The sequence below is a fragment of the Nannospalax galili genome, unplaced genomic scaffold, assembly GCF_000622305.1.
Source record: "Nannospalax galili isolate Female #2095 unplaced genomic scaffold, S.galili_v1.0 scaffold158, whole genome shotgun sequence".
In the NCBI taxonomy this organism is placed as follows: Eukaryota; Metazoa; Chordata; class Mammalia; order Rodentia; family Spalacidae; genus Nannospalax; species Nannospalax galili.
In genome coordinates, this window is record NW_008345290.1 from 911,541 (window position 1) to 928,296 (window position 16,756).

Below are 16,756 nucleotides of genomic sequence, written 5' to 3' on the forward strand. Positions count from 1 at the left end.
CTTTTCTTCTCCCGTGGCCATTCGCAGGGATGGTAGCGCGGGCTTTTGAGTGGCGGGCGCCGGGAGATGAGTAGGGGGCGGGATATCCTGAGACAACAAGTTTGGCTGTATGGAGGGCCTAGCGACCGCGCGCCGAAGCTAGCACACGGAAAGCGAACGCTCGAGGAGCTGCGGGACTAGAAGCGGTGCGCCTGGGAGCACCAGCCCGGGAAAGGGGTGGAGAAGGGGCGGCCCCAGCGCCCCGGCCCCCGGCAGGTCGGCGGCCAATCCGCTGGGGGAAGGGGTGGAGAGTCGGCGGCGCCGGCGGAGGCAGGACGAGGGGGGTGGGGAGTCTGCCGCGCTCGCACCGCCCTGGCTCCGCCTCCGGCCCGCGCCACCGCCCGCGCCGCGCGCCGCCGCTGTCAATCAAGGGCGAGTCAGCCGGGCTCGGGCGGAGAGAGGAGCTGCTACGCCACAGCCCAGCGGCGGCCATTCGCGGAAAAAGAGGCAGAGCCTGTGCCAGCTACAGCCTCCTCCGAGCCACCGCGGGCGGGCGGGACCGGCCTCTCCTCCCGCCTCGCCCCCACCCCCACCCACCTCTATCCCAGTGTCTCAGTGAGGGTTTGTCCTGTTAATGCGGGATGAGCGGTACGTATTCTCCACCCCCCTCGGTCTCCTTCGCCACCTCCCTCCGTCCCTCCCTCCCCAGACCCTGCTCGCTTCCCCCTCCCCCGGGGCCGCTGAGATGCTGGAAGGGGAGGAGGAGAGGGCGGGAGGGAATCAGGGGGAGGGAAGGAGGGCTGTGTTTTGTCTTAATGTCTGAGCTAGAACAACCTCCTTCTGGGTGTTGCTCTGGAGCCTATGGGTCGGGTTTCAAACCACGTTTTGTGAGATCCCCCTCCTCCTTCCCCTCCTTCTCCCCCACCCCCTGTCGGTCTGCACCGGTCGCGGGTTTATGGAGATTAATGTTCAGGGGGCGGGGGGAGAAGAGGGGGGGAGAACGAATAATAATAATCCTAATAACCTGTTGTCGTGTACGTTGGGGGGGTTGTTGCAGATCAGAAGAAGGAGGAGGAGGAGGAGGCGGCAGCGGCGATGGCTACAGAAGGAGGGAAAACCTCTGAGCCAGAGAATAACAATAAAAAACCCAAACCCTCAGGCTCCCAGGTAAAAGCAAATGTTAAAAAGAAATTCAACACGAAGCCTTAGGGGAGAGAGGGAGTTATGCCCTTTAAATACCCAGAAGTAAAGAACTGAATGAAAAATGCTTGCTTCTCCACTCAAAGCATCTTTCTGAGTGAGGAACTTAAATTGTAAATTCATTATTTCCCATAGTTGAGGGTATAACGTTGTTTAAAATTACATTAGGAATTCAGATGGTCAGGAAACAGTTATCTATTTTCCTGAGGGCCTTTTGAGTTTACAAGAATAACACTTTAGAAAAGTTTGTCAGAATTGTTCTTTTTATGTAAACTTCACATAATAGGACCTGCTTCCTTATTCACATGACTTCTACCTTTGTTCATATTTCATTTTTATTTCTGCTGCTTGTTGAGTATGTTCTGATGTGTAGAGCTCTCAAAATAAATAGCCCTCTCCCAACTACTGTCTTCCACTAAATACACCCACTTTTTTCCCTCCCTCTCCTTTCCCTCCCATTTTGGGTAGGACTCTCAGCCCTCTCCTCTGGCTTTACTGGCAGCTACTTGCAGCAAAATAGGGACTCCTGGTGAAAATCAAGCAACTGGACAGCAGCAGATTATTATAGATCCAAGCCAAGGGTTGGTGCAACTTCAAAATCAGCCACAACAGCTAGAACTGGTAACAACACAACTCACTGGAAACGCTTGGCAGCTCGTTGCCTCCACTCCTCCTGCTCCTAAAGAAAACAGTGTTTCTCAACCGACTTCTAGTTCATCTAGTTCTTCCAACAGTAATAACGGGAGCTCCTCTCCTACAAAAACTAAACCCGCTAACTCTTCCAGTCCTGGTCAGTTCCAAGTCATCCAAGTGCAGAATCCAAGTGGTAGTGTACAATACCAAGTGATTCCACAGCTTCAGACAGTGGAAGGTCAGCAAATTCAAATCAACCCAACTAGTAATTCATCTCTCCAGGATTTGCAGGGTCAAATTCAGCTAATTTCTGCAGGTAATAATCAAGCTATACTCACAGCTGCTAACAGGACAGCTTCTGGGAATATTCTTGCTCAAAATCTGGCAAACCAGACAGTTCCAGTCCAAATTAGACCTGGTGTTTCAATACCATTGCAGTTGCAGACCCTTCCTGGTACTCAGGCTCAAGTTGTCACAACCCTACCCATTAACATTGGAGGAGTGACTTTAGCTTTGCCAGTGATAAACAACGTGACTGCGGGAGGAGGGACTGGACAGGCTGGGCAGCCTGCTGCTACCACTGACAGTGGGACATCCAATGGGGGTCAGCTCGTTTCCACACCCACCACCACCACTGCTTCTGCCAGCACCATGCCTGAATCTCCCTCCTCCTCCACTACCTGCACAACCACGGCTTCAACATCTCTGACGAGCAGTGACACGTTAGTGAGCTCAGCAGATACAGGCCAGTACGCGAGCACATCAGCCAGTAGTTCCGAACGCACCATTGAAGAATCACAAACACCTGCTGCTACAGAGTCTGAAGCCCAGAGTTCCAGTCAGCTTCAGCCTAATGGAATACAGAATGCACAGGATCAATCAAATTCTCTTCAGCAAGTGCAAATTGTAGGCCAGCCTATCTTGCAACAGATCCAGATCCAACAGCCTCAACAACAGATTATTCAGGCTATTCCACCACAGTCATTTCAACTCCAGTCAGGGCAGACAATTCAGACCATCCAGCAGCAGTCTTTGCAGAATGTCCAACTTCAAGCAGTAAATCCGACTCAGGTGCTTATCAGGGCTCCAACTTTAACACCTTCAGGGCAAATCAGCTGGCAAACTGTACAGGTTCAGAATATTCAGAGTCTTTCAAATTTGCAAGTTCAGAACGCTGGGTTATCCCAACAGTTAACCATCACCCCTGTGTCTTCAAGTGGTGGCACGACTCTTGCTCAGATTGCTCCTGTTGCTGTGGCTGGTGCCCCAATAACTTTGAATACTGCCCAGCTTGCTTCAGTGCCTAACCTTCAGACAGTGAGTGTTGCCAACCTGGGTGCTGCAGGCGTTCAAGTTCAGGGAGTTCCAGTCACAATCACTAGTGTTGCAGGTAAGCTATGTCTTTTCCTTTTAACCAGTTAGTAGTGATTACTTAATGAGTTACTGCTTTCAGCTCACTTCTAGGTTTGATACACATCTCTGAGATAAATGTACTTGGAAGGAATCAAAACTGAGTTGCAATATTACACCAACAACCATAACTAGAGCAGTCAGTGTGACCTGTTTATTTGGTTTTATGTGTTAAATTTGTGAAATAACTTAAATTCTTTCATACAGCAGAATTTTCTGTGTAGAGCCACAGTTACAGAGATTGTATGAGTACACTTGAACTTTTCAGAAAGATCACTAATCAAGATGATGTTTAGCTCTTCTTGAGGGCAGGTCGGTTTAACTTGAGTTAATCCATCGTGAGTCTGCTGAAGCGCTGTCACAGGTGTCCTTTTCATCCGAAGTTAGTTCTCAGGCCTCAGGGTGCTGTCTCCCAAGTCTTTGCTTTATTGTAGAGTTGTTTTAAATTAGATGTGGTTGTAGTTAAGGTAGAAGTTTAACTTGCGAATTGTTCCATTAACTTTTGTCTATTTTTTGCTATACTCAGGATTTGCTAGGGTTATGACTTAATAGTCCTTTATAACATTTTAAGTTTTATGGTCATTGTATTATTTAGTTTATTATGTTTAGTTTGAGGTTGGTGGAAAGCAATTAAAATGTAGATAATAAAATGTCACTAATTGAACTAATTGTAACCAAGTTATTTTTAACCCAATTATAGAAGCAGTTGTTATTTGCTATGTATATAATTAGATTCAATCCATCTAAAGTTCTTTAAAAACCCAATAGTATTACATAGGTTAATCTTGTTTGGGACTGGTCTTATTGTACCATTACTTTGTTTTCTAGGAATTACTTTTAATTGATTCCGATTTGGTGAAAACCTGGCTGTGGTTTTAGTTCCTTTGATCCTTTTAAATTTTGTTAATTAACATTTTCTGTTTTGCTGTAAGATAAATAAGCTTGTCAATTTTGAATGACCTTTCTTGAAACAAGGTGCAGAAAAATTATAGTAGGGTTCTTTTACAGTTAATACCTAACGTTGATGTATACTTGTAAAATTAGAAATTACCAAATAGAGAGCCTACCCATTCAAGAGAACCTCTTTACATTTTTTATCTGCTTCCTCTAGACTAGCACTATCCAATGTTTGTGATGCTGTCTTTCTAGCCTATCCAATGTTACCACTAGTTCACATGGCTGTTGAGCAGTTAAAATATGGTAAAAATAGCACAAAGAGGAATTGAATTTTAAGTTTTATTTAATCTTAAGTAGGCACAAATGGTTCCCATATTGACAGCATAGTCAGTGTTTTCTCTCTTCCCTCTAAAATTACTACACAAGTATGTTAAGTGATTCTGTTTGCAGTCCTTTGCTTGGTTCCTTCTCTCTCTCTCTTTCTCTCTCTCTCTCTCTTTCTCTCTCTATATATATGTATATTTTTAATGTGTTTTTGAGACAGGTTTCGAGACTTTCAATCTGTTTCAGATAACTTGGTCACTGATTCCTATAGTCCTTTGTAATGCTCTAATTCTGGCCTTGAACTCACAGAGATCCACCTGCCTCTGCCTCCTGAGTGCTGGGATTAAAGGCCATACACCACCACGCCCGGCTTCTTTTTTTTTAATTAAAAAAAAAAATTTATGTGTGTCCTGTGTTGCCTGCATGTATGTAAGTGTACCTGTGTCGTGCAATGCCCGAGGAAGTCAGAAGAGGGCGTCAGATCCCCTGGAACTGGAGTTACAGACAGTTGTTAGCTGCCGTGGGGATGATGGGATTCGAACCTGGGTCTTCTGCTAGAACACCTAGTGTTCTTAACTGCTGAGCCATCTCTCCAGCCCAGGGTTCTGCTGTTTTTTAACATTAGCATTAACTGCTGGAATATTTCACAAAAGTATATGGTTTGAGTGGTTTGCTTTGTCAAAGTACAAGTTATTTCATTTACATTTTATCTTGCCCATTGTATATAAGTGAACTGTGATTAATTAAGAGCGCTGAGTAATTTATAATTTAGGTTAGAAATAGTCAATTCTTCTGCTCTCTAATTAATATTTTGTAATACAGATTTCTTTTAATCATGAAGGTTAACCAATATTCTGATCTCCCAACTCAGAGTCACTTGAGTGGTGCATTATAAACATGCAAGATCCCGCTTCTAGACCTATAAATTATGGGGCAAGGGTAGTCAAAGAACTTGCCTTTCAAAATTTCTAGGTGGTTCTAAAACTCCATAAAATTTGGGAATCAAGGATCCAATTAGTGATGAAGCAGAAGCGGAGTAGAAGCTGAGAGGGCTGACTAGCTCCTGTTATGCTGGCAAATGCACCTTTCAGGTTTGTGTCACATAGATATGAAATGACTGTGTGCCAAACACTGAGTAGACGTGGTGGTTCCTTTATTTTCATGGGTAAATTTTTCCTTATAGAGCTTACATGGTTTAGGAGCTCTGCTTTAGCTTTCCTAAACTGTATAAGGAAAACTCAACTTTATAAACTTAAAAATTTTCCCCCTAAAACCCAAAGATTTAAAAATTTGTTGCTTTTTTAATAAGTCAACTCAGTCATATTTAAAGAGATAACCATATTATAAAGAACAGAAATGTTACCCCTATTTCTATAAAGTGCAGTTAACCTCAGCCTAGCTGTTTGCAAATTTTATCCTATTGCCTAGGTACAAGTGTTTTTGAAGGTGTGGAGCATGTTGGAGAAAACAGCAGTTAGGAATTGGGAGTCACCCCCTTGAGTGATTATAATGGAATTGCTCTGCTTTCATTCATTCCTTTTGTTTTTACATTTTAAAGACATCAAGAGTGGAACCCTAAGTACCCTCTTTAGAGGGAGAGCATGCATATGCCTGTATTCTCTTTATAAAGGAGCCTAGAAGTATAGATCCATTGCTTTGTGTCCCCATGACCTTGGTTATTTCATGTTTTCCTTCCAGAATGGTGGTGTTTAATGAAAGAATATTTACTATTGATATTGGCAAATTTTAAAAAATGTTTTAAAATTTTAATTAATACATTCAATGGTACATATTTATGGCACACAGTGATATTGGGGTACCTGGCATGTACACCACGTGGACATTTGTCATTTCTTTGTGTTGAGAACATTTAGAATTCTCTCTGCTAGCTAGTTTGAAATACTAGTTAATTGCTGTTAATCATAGCTGTTGTACTATGCTGTAAATAAAACATTAGATGTTACTCCTTCCATCTCACTGTACCACTTACCTGTGAGCCGTCTTTTTGTTTCTCTTCCACCCCTTCCCTGGCTCTGGTAACCAGTATTACATTTTCTACTTTCAATTTTTTTTTTCCAAGATAGGGTCTAATGTACCCCAGGGTAGCCTCAAACTTTATAGTAGAGACAGGCCTTGAACTTCTTCTAACTCTCTTGCCTCTACCTACTAAGTGCTGGGATTACAGGTCTGTGCCACCATGCCAAATTTATAGGGTGCTGGGGTTCTAACTCAGGGCTTTGTGCATCTTAGACAAGAACCCTACCAACTGAGCTACATTCCTTTCTACTTTTTTGAAATGTTTTAGCTTCCATATACACATGAGAACATGATAGTGACAAATATTATCAGAGCTTGAAAAAAATTGTTCATTATCTTTGTCAGGTGTAATGGCTAACTAGCTCAAGGACAAGGTTTTACCATCCAGCCTCATTTTACCTTTCCAGGAAGTAGAGGGGATCTCAATCATATGGACAGAAAGAGAAAAAAAACTCATAAAAGGCAAATGGAATGCAACCAATTCTTGAAACGCAGGACCTTCACACTTAATTTTATGAAATAAGATCCTTTCCTTCTGTGATAATGTATTCAGAAAAGTGCATTTCTTTGCTCTGGCCTCATCTGAAAATCCTGAGTTCAAAGCTAAGCTAAGCACCTAGGATTTAATTAGTTAGGATTGGAATTGGAATTGAATATAGGGACCTCTGTTTGCTTTTTCATTCAGTTGTTGAGAAGAGTTCTAACAGATAAGTAGGCTTAGGAACCTTCTTTATTTTAAGTAATTGAGGAGAACAGAAATTTTGCTGTTGTTTTCAAAATGTCCTCTGGGCTCCAAGGAACCCTAAGTGAATTTTGGGAGATACAGGCCCTTTAAAAGTTGAGAGCTCGTGGGGCTATTGGTACCTAACTCTGTAGTTGACTTGCAATGTCCAGTAGTTTGGCTTATTGAGAAGAGCCTTTTCTTTTTGCTTGGTAAGTGGCTATTTGTCAGTTCCAATAGAAACTAAAATTTGTGTACTAGTTTTCCCATGAAGGAAGTTGACACTTGATAAGATATTGGTGACTCTTCAAAGACTTGCCTCTTCCCTAATTCCTTTACTTTTCTGGGGAATTAACGTAGAAGACTCTGGGATATAGTATGAAACCAGGAACAGAAGGGCCAGTTCTTAATTATTAAAAGTGAGGCCCAACAGACAATATAAACAATCAATGTTTATATTTTGAAACCCCAGTTTAACTTAGACCCAATCTCTTAACATCTAGCCTTTCTTGTGAGTTACTAAAGGAAAATTGACTTGAGGTTTAAAACAAATAAGATTTCCTTTGCCGTATGTGTTGTATTGGTTTGGATTTCCCTTAATGGGCATTTCAAAGTCATGTCTGTATATAACGTTACTTACTCTTGTGCTTGGCTCTTTTTCGGGTAAGTCAGATTTATTCCAGTTCCTTTATTTCCCTAAAAATCTTCTAATACTGTGCTATAGATTGAAACTCATTATGAAGATCTTAAATTTAGGTTCTAAACTACCAGTTTGGTTTTACCTTTAAAATGGCCTTTTCATAGCAGATAAAAAGTATTCTCTGTAGAGCCACATTAATTTTTTTAAAGGGCATCTTTTTCTTTTTGAAGAATTAAGGATAAAGGAACAAAGTTTTAAAACAATTGTCATCTTTTTTTAATGATGGAGTCTACCTGTGTGGCTCAGGCTGGCTGCATACTCACTTGGAGCCTGCGTGGTCTCGAACTTAGGATACAACCATTAAAGTGCTGAGATTTTCAAGTGTAGCCTGGCTGCTTTTCAATTTCCAATTTAGGGAATATGTAAGTAGTACTTGACGAACATTGGGATAAGCATTAAAACAGATTGAAGAAAAAAATAGAAAAGGAAGCTTGATCAGGAAGGAAGCTAGGAAAAGATGCCATGGGTAAATCCTGCAAAAATAACAGATTTACTAGAAATGATAGCATTTTGGTTGGAAAAGATCTTGAAGATTATAGCTCAGAGTTGTGACCTTTTAATGTTGCTGCAAAGTCTATTTATAAAGGCCTTTTTCTTTTACTGTTTTAAGTGAAGGTAGAAATACGGGTCAGGTTCTCCAGTGCTGCATTAAGTTCTTCAGGATGACTTGTTGAGGATTGGCAATACATAAGGGAACCTGACTTGACCCCAGACCATTCATGCATGTGCTCTTCTGATTTGGGATGTTCATAATGTGTGTCATTTTACTGCCTAGTGAATGAGCAAATTATGTCAAAGGAACCTTTACATGGTGAGGTGAAGGCATAATAAAATTGTAGTTAGCAAGGTAACTTTAAAAAAGAATTGAGCCGCCAGGCGTGGTGGCGCATGCCTTTAATCCCAGCACTTGGAAGGAGAGGCAGGCGGATCTTTGTGAGTTCGAGGCCAGCCTGGTCTACATAGTGAGTTCCAGGACAGCTGGGGCTACAAGAAGACCCTGTCTCAAAAAGACAAAAAAAAAAAGAATTGAGCCTTTCTTCCCACCCTCATTCCTTAGCCCTGTATAGAAGTGAAGAAACTCAGAAAGGTTGAATGGCATGTATCTTGTGGCAGAGTGGTGCACCCTGACTTGTACTACAGTTGCCTTTCCACTGTCTAGGTTATCCAAATCTTTCACTAGCAAGTGAGAAAATATAGCTGAGGTTAGAACTCAAGGAAGGAGCATTACTGTTTGTCTTCTCATAGACAGGCTTCCCAAACCTATCTGGATATCCAGCCCTGGCATAGTAAATACAATACTGATGAAAAACACAATTCCCCAGGTCTGTTGTTACTGAATGGGAGGACCTAAATGGTAGTTTTTTTTTTTTCCTTTATGAAAAACAGAGTTCAGCTGGACTTAAAGAGTCTCACACATATAACCTCAGCCCAGGCAGGAGGACTGCAGTGAGTTTGAGACCAGGTACATAAGGATGTTCGTGCCAGTTTGGGCTTCAGAGAACCTATCCTAAAAAAAAATGTTTGGATCTAATGATATTAGTAAATTCTGTATGTAACCCGCAGGCCATAGCTGTTGTTTCTGAAACAATAGCTGAAGATGGATTTTTATTTTTCTAATAGGACCTTACTGTGTATCCCTAACTGGCCTTGAACTCGATAGGTAGGCCAGACTGAGGCATGAAAATTAAGGATGAAAACAGAAAGCATTGTGACACTTTAAAGAATAATGCCAGTCAAGTAGAAATTCATATTTAAAGTCAAACTTTTAAAGATATTTTAAGCAACTTGTAAGTCCTTAAATCAAAGTAAGAGATGTTCATTGTTTAAAGGAAATTATATAATATAGAGGACAGGAAAAAGGTAAAGCTTTGCTGCCTTACCAACCAGCAAAGAAAATGTAGTCCTAGTTGAAAGGACTAGTGCTGTAACTTGCTGAGATACTTGAAGTAAGCAAGAAGATCACATTTAGGTGTGTTTTTAGAAATTGGGATGCTAGATGTTTGCAGTCCCAAGGTCAGAAAGAACTTCCACATTTAGTGAAATATATCAGCATATTCCAGGCTAATATCAGTAATTATAAATTATGCAAAATGGAAAAAGTACAGAAAATTGAGCATGGCAAACAAGTTTTCAAAACATCCTAAACTTTAGATAAATGAACTTGGTAATTTAATTATCTTTAGCAAAGTCCTTAAATATATTATCCTGAGGTTGGCCCTGGGGCTTGGGTGTATGCTGAGTGGTAGAGGGCTTGGGGCCATGAGGTGCTTCCCAGCCCAGCACAAGAATTTAAATAAATGAGTATTCTGTGCAGGGATAGGTTCACTTAGACTAGGTTCAAACCAACTTTCTTCAAGGTTTGTTGATGAGTATACTAATGAAATGATGTCAGCACAGTGTATCTTTTTTTTTAGCTTTGTTTTGAGAAAGGGTCATATAACCCCCAGGCTGGCCTACAACTGGTGGCTGTGCAGTAGAACCTGGTGTTGATCTTGTTTTTGTTTTTGTTTGTTTCCTTTTTCTTTTACAGACAGGGTATGCTTATAGCCTCAACTAGCCTGAAACTTGCTTTGTAGACCAGACTGGCCTTGATCTTACAGAGATCCATCTGCCTCTACCTCCTAAATGCTAGGATTAAAAGTGTGCATCACCATGCATGGTTTAAATTACATTATAAAAATTCATTTATTTGGGGAGGTACCATGGCACATGTGGAGGTCAGAAGACAATAATGGGAGTCAGTTCCCTCCTCCTACTATGTGAGTCTTAGGAATGGAACACAGGTCATCAGACTTGGTGGCAAGTGCTCTCTGCTGAGCTATTACCAACCCTGGCCTTAAACTCTTGATCCTCCTGCCCCTTCCTCCCAAGTGCTGGGATTACGGGCTGCAACATCATACTCAGAATTACAGTGTATCTTGATTTCAGTACTTCTTATAACTTCTCAAAGACTCACAACTGGGTGCATAATTGGATAAAAAGGTCATTGAGTGTCTACCTTAATAGCAGTCCCTAGTATTTTGGCATGAGATTCTATCCTTGATACGTGTAACATGCCCCCCACCCCCATCCCACGCTTTTAAATACCAGTCTGAAGCCTTATTTACTGAATTCACAGATGAGAAAAGGCTGGGATACCCGGTGTCAGTATGAGGGGAGATAGAAATTGAGATTCAGGGTGCTTTTAATAGGCTGGAATACTAGGGAGATAAATAAAACAGATAAGATCCTACACTTAAGGTAGGGAGAATTATGTGCCTACAGGATGGAAACCTGACTTGGCAGCAGGACTAGTACAAATGGGAACTTCCTGGCTTAATATGTACTAAGATTAAAGCTCTTTTTTCTGTATACCTTGTGCTTGTCAGATTGCTTCTACACTATTACTGTTGTGTACAGTGCTGGGTGTCACGTTTTAATCAGAATGGTGACAAACCGGTAATTATATCAATAAGATTCCTGGACTAAAGAGTGGAAAATACTGGTAGAAAAATGCTAATATTAGTACTGAATTTGTTAAGATAGTTTATCTCATTAGTGCTTTAACTGCAGTTGTATTTCTGATACCGTCATTTCAGTATGAACAATGTGATTCCTTTTTCTGAAGTGAATTAAAGAACAGTTTGGAAAATCTAGGATCCTGTGACCAAACTGCAGAGTACTCACAGCTTTAAATTTGTTAATTTACTCAGAATATATGGAGTTTTGTGGGTTTTGCTTTGTTCAGTTACTGTTTTATGAGCTCAAAATACCTAGTATGGAGACATTTTAGACAGAACATTTGATTAGGAAAAAAAGATAATTCAAATATATGCAGGTTCTTTTTCCTTGGTGATGGTAAGAATGTTAGGAAGCTAGGAAGTAATCTCTGCTGGATTTATCAGAGGTGTGGCTCAAGTGGTAGGGTTATTTATTATTGCAGACACAGGTGACAGGGAGACTTTTAGAGAACAGGACTAAGAACAAAAACTTGTGGTCGAACACTTGCTCTACGTTAACTCTTCCATTAGCTAGTACTGAGCAAACTATAATTTGAGCTTGCCAGATAGTGATATTAGTTCATTCCCTCTTTACTTCATAGAGTTACACAGATCATGTATAGAAAGGCTTTAAATATTTCCTTTAAATATTAAAGGAAAACTATATTTGGAAGGTGGTAACATGGTAGAATCCTGGCATAGTAACACCCACTAGAAGAATGTGAAGTAATAAAGTGGGGTAATGTTATTTTAGGTGTGAATTTTTCATGAGTTGCACATCTGAAGTAAAATTTGTAAAAGAGAAATATCAGAAAGCTTTGGTGAAGCCAAGGATGAGGAGACAGGTGTATCTGTAGAACTGAAGCTGCGTATTTCCCCATAGTAAGAACTAAACGTCTGCTTTGTTAGCCTTTGTTAGGTTCTGACAGGATGCTTATTATGTTAGAGAGATACAGCTTAGTACCTGATACAGTTGTATGATACCTGCAATTGCATATGAGAGTTTATACTTAAGTCCTGGTAAAGAAAAAAAACATGAGAGCTCATACAGGTGAGAGGTGGTGATGACTTATAAAGACAGGTAAAGCATTCTGTGATACAGATAGGACTTGAAACAGTCCTCAAAGATTGTTTTACAAAGTGACCTTTGAGCCTTTGGGAGTGGAGAAATGAAGAGGGTATCTCCAGTCAAGATGCTGAACCTGGAATAAATTTACCGGGACCCCAGATTGGGACAGGAAGGCCTCCCATGGAGGTTTCTAGCTAACACAAGAGTAGTGGTAGTCTCTTGTGTGCTCTATAGATGCACAGGCCTGCCGAGCAGCCTGCTCCTGGTCCCCGCTTCAGAAGTTGTTGAATGGAAATATTCGTGATTTACATGCTGGTTATCCGAGTGTTTCTCTAGAAGAAATTATAGAGCTGGTGTAGTAGTGCATAGCTATAATCTCAGAGTTCAGACAGGAGGCTGGGGTAGGATCACAGATACCAGGGTAGGCTGACCCTGTGAGACTTTGTTACAAATAAAAAGTGTGGAAGAGAAATCAGGGTGTGGAAGAGAAATCAGGAACCTAGTTGAAAAGATACCAAGTCACAGTGACTGTGACAGTGAAATAAACAGTTCCTAAATATGAAAAAGACTGTTAATAAAAGAAATTGTAAGGAATCAGATGAAAGCAGATGTTCTTTCCACTGGTGTGCATCAAGCATGGAAATAGGCACTGAGAAAGTAAAGATGGTGGGAGACGTACTGTGCACACTCAGGATATATGCTCTCATGGGAGACAGTTTCCTGCTTTGTAAAACAGGGGTTTTTACATTTTAAAATCTTTGATATTAAAATACCTAATAACTCAAAGACAGTTCATATTTTAGCAGAATTCTTCCTTATGATCACTTGCATCTTAGACTGATCAGAATACGATGCATATGTAATTTAAACTAAAACTACATATATATAATATATAATTGTAGATTTTTATATATATGGTATTTGGCTGTTAAAAGTTGGGAGTAAAAGCTATAGAAACCCCAGAGGAAAGAGGAACCTGTCCACTTACATTGTTCTAGGTAGGGTTGTTTTTGTAAAGAGGGTCATTACTAAGCTAGGACTTTAAAAGATAACTGAAAGTTTGCCAGGTCAGAAGGAGGAAGCCTATCATTTCAGATTGTGGATCCATATGTATTTTAGATAATCTGTCTGTCTGTCTGTCTATCAGTTGTAAAAAGACAAAGTCTTTTGATGTAGGCATGACCTGCTGGAAACTCACCATATAGACCAGGATGGCCTCAAACTCAAAAGATCCTCCTGCCTTTGGCTCCCAAGTGTTGGAACTAAAGGCATGTGCCACCATACCCATCTTCAATTAGTATTTTTTAAACATTATAAAATGTAGGAAGGAATCAAGAAATAATATATATTTAGGGTGGAATTGTCAACTTCATGTAGGTTGGGGCTGTCTTATACATATATACATATACATTATATACATGAATGTTGAAACACCCACAACTACCAATGAGTACTGTTTAGTATGTATTATCTCATACTGAACTAGGAAGGAAGTACACAGAGAACTTTTATTTTATAGGACAATGAGGTCCTTGAAACATATTGAAGGAATATGAGGGTTTATGATCATAAAGAAAAGGGGCTTAATAAAGAGGTTATATATCTGATTGCTTCATATATTTTGATATGTTATAGGTAAGATTCTTAGCAGTGAGGGGAGTTTGAGGAAAAATGGAAGCATTGTTCTGTCCCTCTGAAGCTGTATAGCTGACTCACAGTGTGGCAAGTCAAAGGGGCTTAGTATAGTTCTGTAAATAATGAGTTCAGTCACCATAGCTTTTTGTTCACAGAAGCGGAGCTGGTTTTGCACAGGAGTATAGGAACCAGATAGTGATCTGTGCTGTGGTAAGTGGCTACCTGTGCCTTGTGTGGGGTTGTGGGAGGGGTGGAAAACCTTTCAGGTGTAGTTGAGCGCACCTACTTCAGGGACTTGAAGAGGAAATAGGAAAAGATTAAATGAATATAGTACCAAGTACTAACAATTTATGTAGGAGATCTGCTTGAAGTGGCTTATAAATCCAATAGGCTTTCCCAGATATCCAAATGTATATATGAACAATTTGAGACATAAATATTTGGCAGATATTTATTATAATACAAATTATGACAGTTATGTTGACGCTGAAATTTGATTATTTGTGATTTTAGTTTTATGAAGTTAGGCATTCTGTGTTTTTATTTCTAGAATTTCTCACTCATCTGTGTCATTCTTAGAATGTTACTATCTTGATTTTAGTGATAGGGCAGGTAAGTGCTTTTAGTAACCCCCTGATAAACTTTGACCCATTCGTGCTCTCCCCACTGGTAAATGACATCCATGAATTCAGTCAGCAGATAGATACTCAGCATCTGTATTCTAGGACTTGATATGTTCCTATAAAGTTGAATATCATGGGGCTGATATTGGGGAAAGAAATCACAGCTTCCTTTCATGAATAAAACAGATTCCAAGAGGGTGGGTCTTTAGCCCTTATGCTACTTTATATTTTGGTTGGCATTTACTGCATATTTATCATCAATCAGATAGGATATGAGTACTTGATACAGTGACTTAATCTTCAGAATACAGTATAAGGTAAATATCTCTGCTATTCCTTCTTTCAGATGTCAAAGCTAAAGTCTAGTGAGGTGAATAACTTGCTCAAGGTCACACAGTAAAGGATGGAGTTAGAATCTCAGCATTCTGGCTCTAGAACTCTATATTTAACCTATTCACATACTGTCACTATGTACTCCCTGAAGGTTACAGTGTTTGCTTCCTGTGATCATTTATGGAATGAATTCATTGTTTGTCTCTCATGTCTGACACTGTGTTTAAGGACTACATCTAGGTTAGCTCATTTTTCACAGCTCTGTAGAGAAGGTGGTGGTGGTGACTTTATAGATGAGGAGACCAAAGCCATCAGGGTGTAGTTTACTTGGTGAAGGTCATACGGCTAGTAAGTTAGGAAGCTAGGAAGTAAAATTGTAGACGAGTTCACAAGACTGGTCTAGGTAAATGGGACTATAACTTGCCTTTCATATCTAAGCAGCACTATTCCAAATATATTATCATAATTACAGTACTATGATCTCTTCAGTAAAATATGTATTCTTGTATCTTCAGCAAAGTGTTCCTTTCTTTGTTCCACTAGTGGGCATACAGTGCATATACAGGGAATTAGAATATAAAATACTTTATAACTTTGACATACTGTTTTGATTGGGATTTGAGGCTGGTAAGAACATTTCCTTGACTGAGAGTTATTGCTGGGAATTGAATCAGGGCCTTACCTGGTATGTGCTGTGCCACTGAGCAAATACCCAGCTCCCCATGTTTTTAATAGACGGGAAGATCAAGGTAAGGAAATTTTAATAATTTTCCCAGTGTTACAGAATAGTAACTGGGAAAAACATCCAAATGCTATCTGGCTTTCCTACTGTTTCTTTGGACATTTTTGAGGCCAGTGGAATCATAATTACCATGAAAAGTTTAAAGAGTTTTCTCAGTCTTTTGATTATAAACTTCTTGTGATGACTGAAGATGAATTTACATTTTAAAGAGATTGATACACAGGCTAGGGAGATGGTTCAGAGGAGCACTGGCTCCTCTTGCAGAAGACCTGGATTCAGTTCCTAGCACCCACATGATGGCTAGTAGTCTGTAACTTCAGTTCTAAATAAAAAAAAATTTTTAAAGATTGATATATCGGTACATTTACAATAGGTATGAATAGATTTAATTTTAATGCGAGTGAATTCATTGTGTATGTTTCTGGTTTTATGTTTATATATATGTATATATATGTGCCTGTATAAGTTTGTATAATACAATGACTCATTAAAAGCCTTGAAGAAAAATTTAACAAGATTATATTGTATGCTTATTCTTGACTTCCTCTCCCAATCTTATTTTATAATTTAGGATATCATTCTAATTCGGGATAGTTATTAAAAAAAAAATCAACACACCTTTTCATGTTCTCACCCTTACCCTAAGCCACAAAGAAAACTCGATTGTTGAAACCCAGGTATTCAGGTGGCTTTCAGTGATTTTCCCACCCAACCCCCCCCCCCATGGGTTCCTTGGCAGCCACACATAGTGGGAACTATACATAATTTTCAAACTGAAAGGCAAACATTTCATTCCATGAGCAGTTTGTGATGGGTAGAGGTAAACTGTGATATATGTAGGAAGTAAACTCTCCTGGGTAGCAGGTTGTCTCTGTCATTAAACAAGTGCATACCTTTGAGAATAGGTCCCTCCCTCCCTTCCTTCCTTCCTTCCTTCCTTCCTTCCTTCCTTCCTTCCTTCCTTCCTTCCTTCC

General features: G+C 40.1%; 1 protein-coding gene across 3 annotated transcripts in view; it reads left to right on the plus strand.

Moving 5' to 3' along the window:
• The first annotated feature begins 409 nt into the window (after window positions 1-409).
• Sp4 (Sp4 transcription factor) overlaps window positions 410-16,756 on the plus strand; it is a 78,240-nt gene continuing 61,893 nt past the window's right edge. The window contains exons 1-3 of one of the 3 annotated variants that reach the window (XM_008841452.3): window positions 410-627; window positions 1,037-1,146; window positions 1,648-3,202. In XM_008841452.3, coding sequence (XP_008839674.1) covers window positions 621-627; window positions 1,037-1,146; window positions 1,648-3,202 — 1,672 coding nt within the window. In that variant the 5' untranslated portion in view covers window positions 410-620. The remainder of the gene's footprint in view (window positions 628-1,036; window positions 1,147-1,647; window positions 3,203-16,756) is intronic. The other 2 variants (XM_008841453.3, XM_029567553.1) reach the window with 2 other exon arrangements.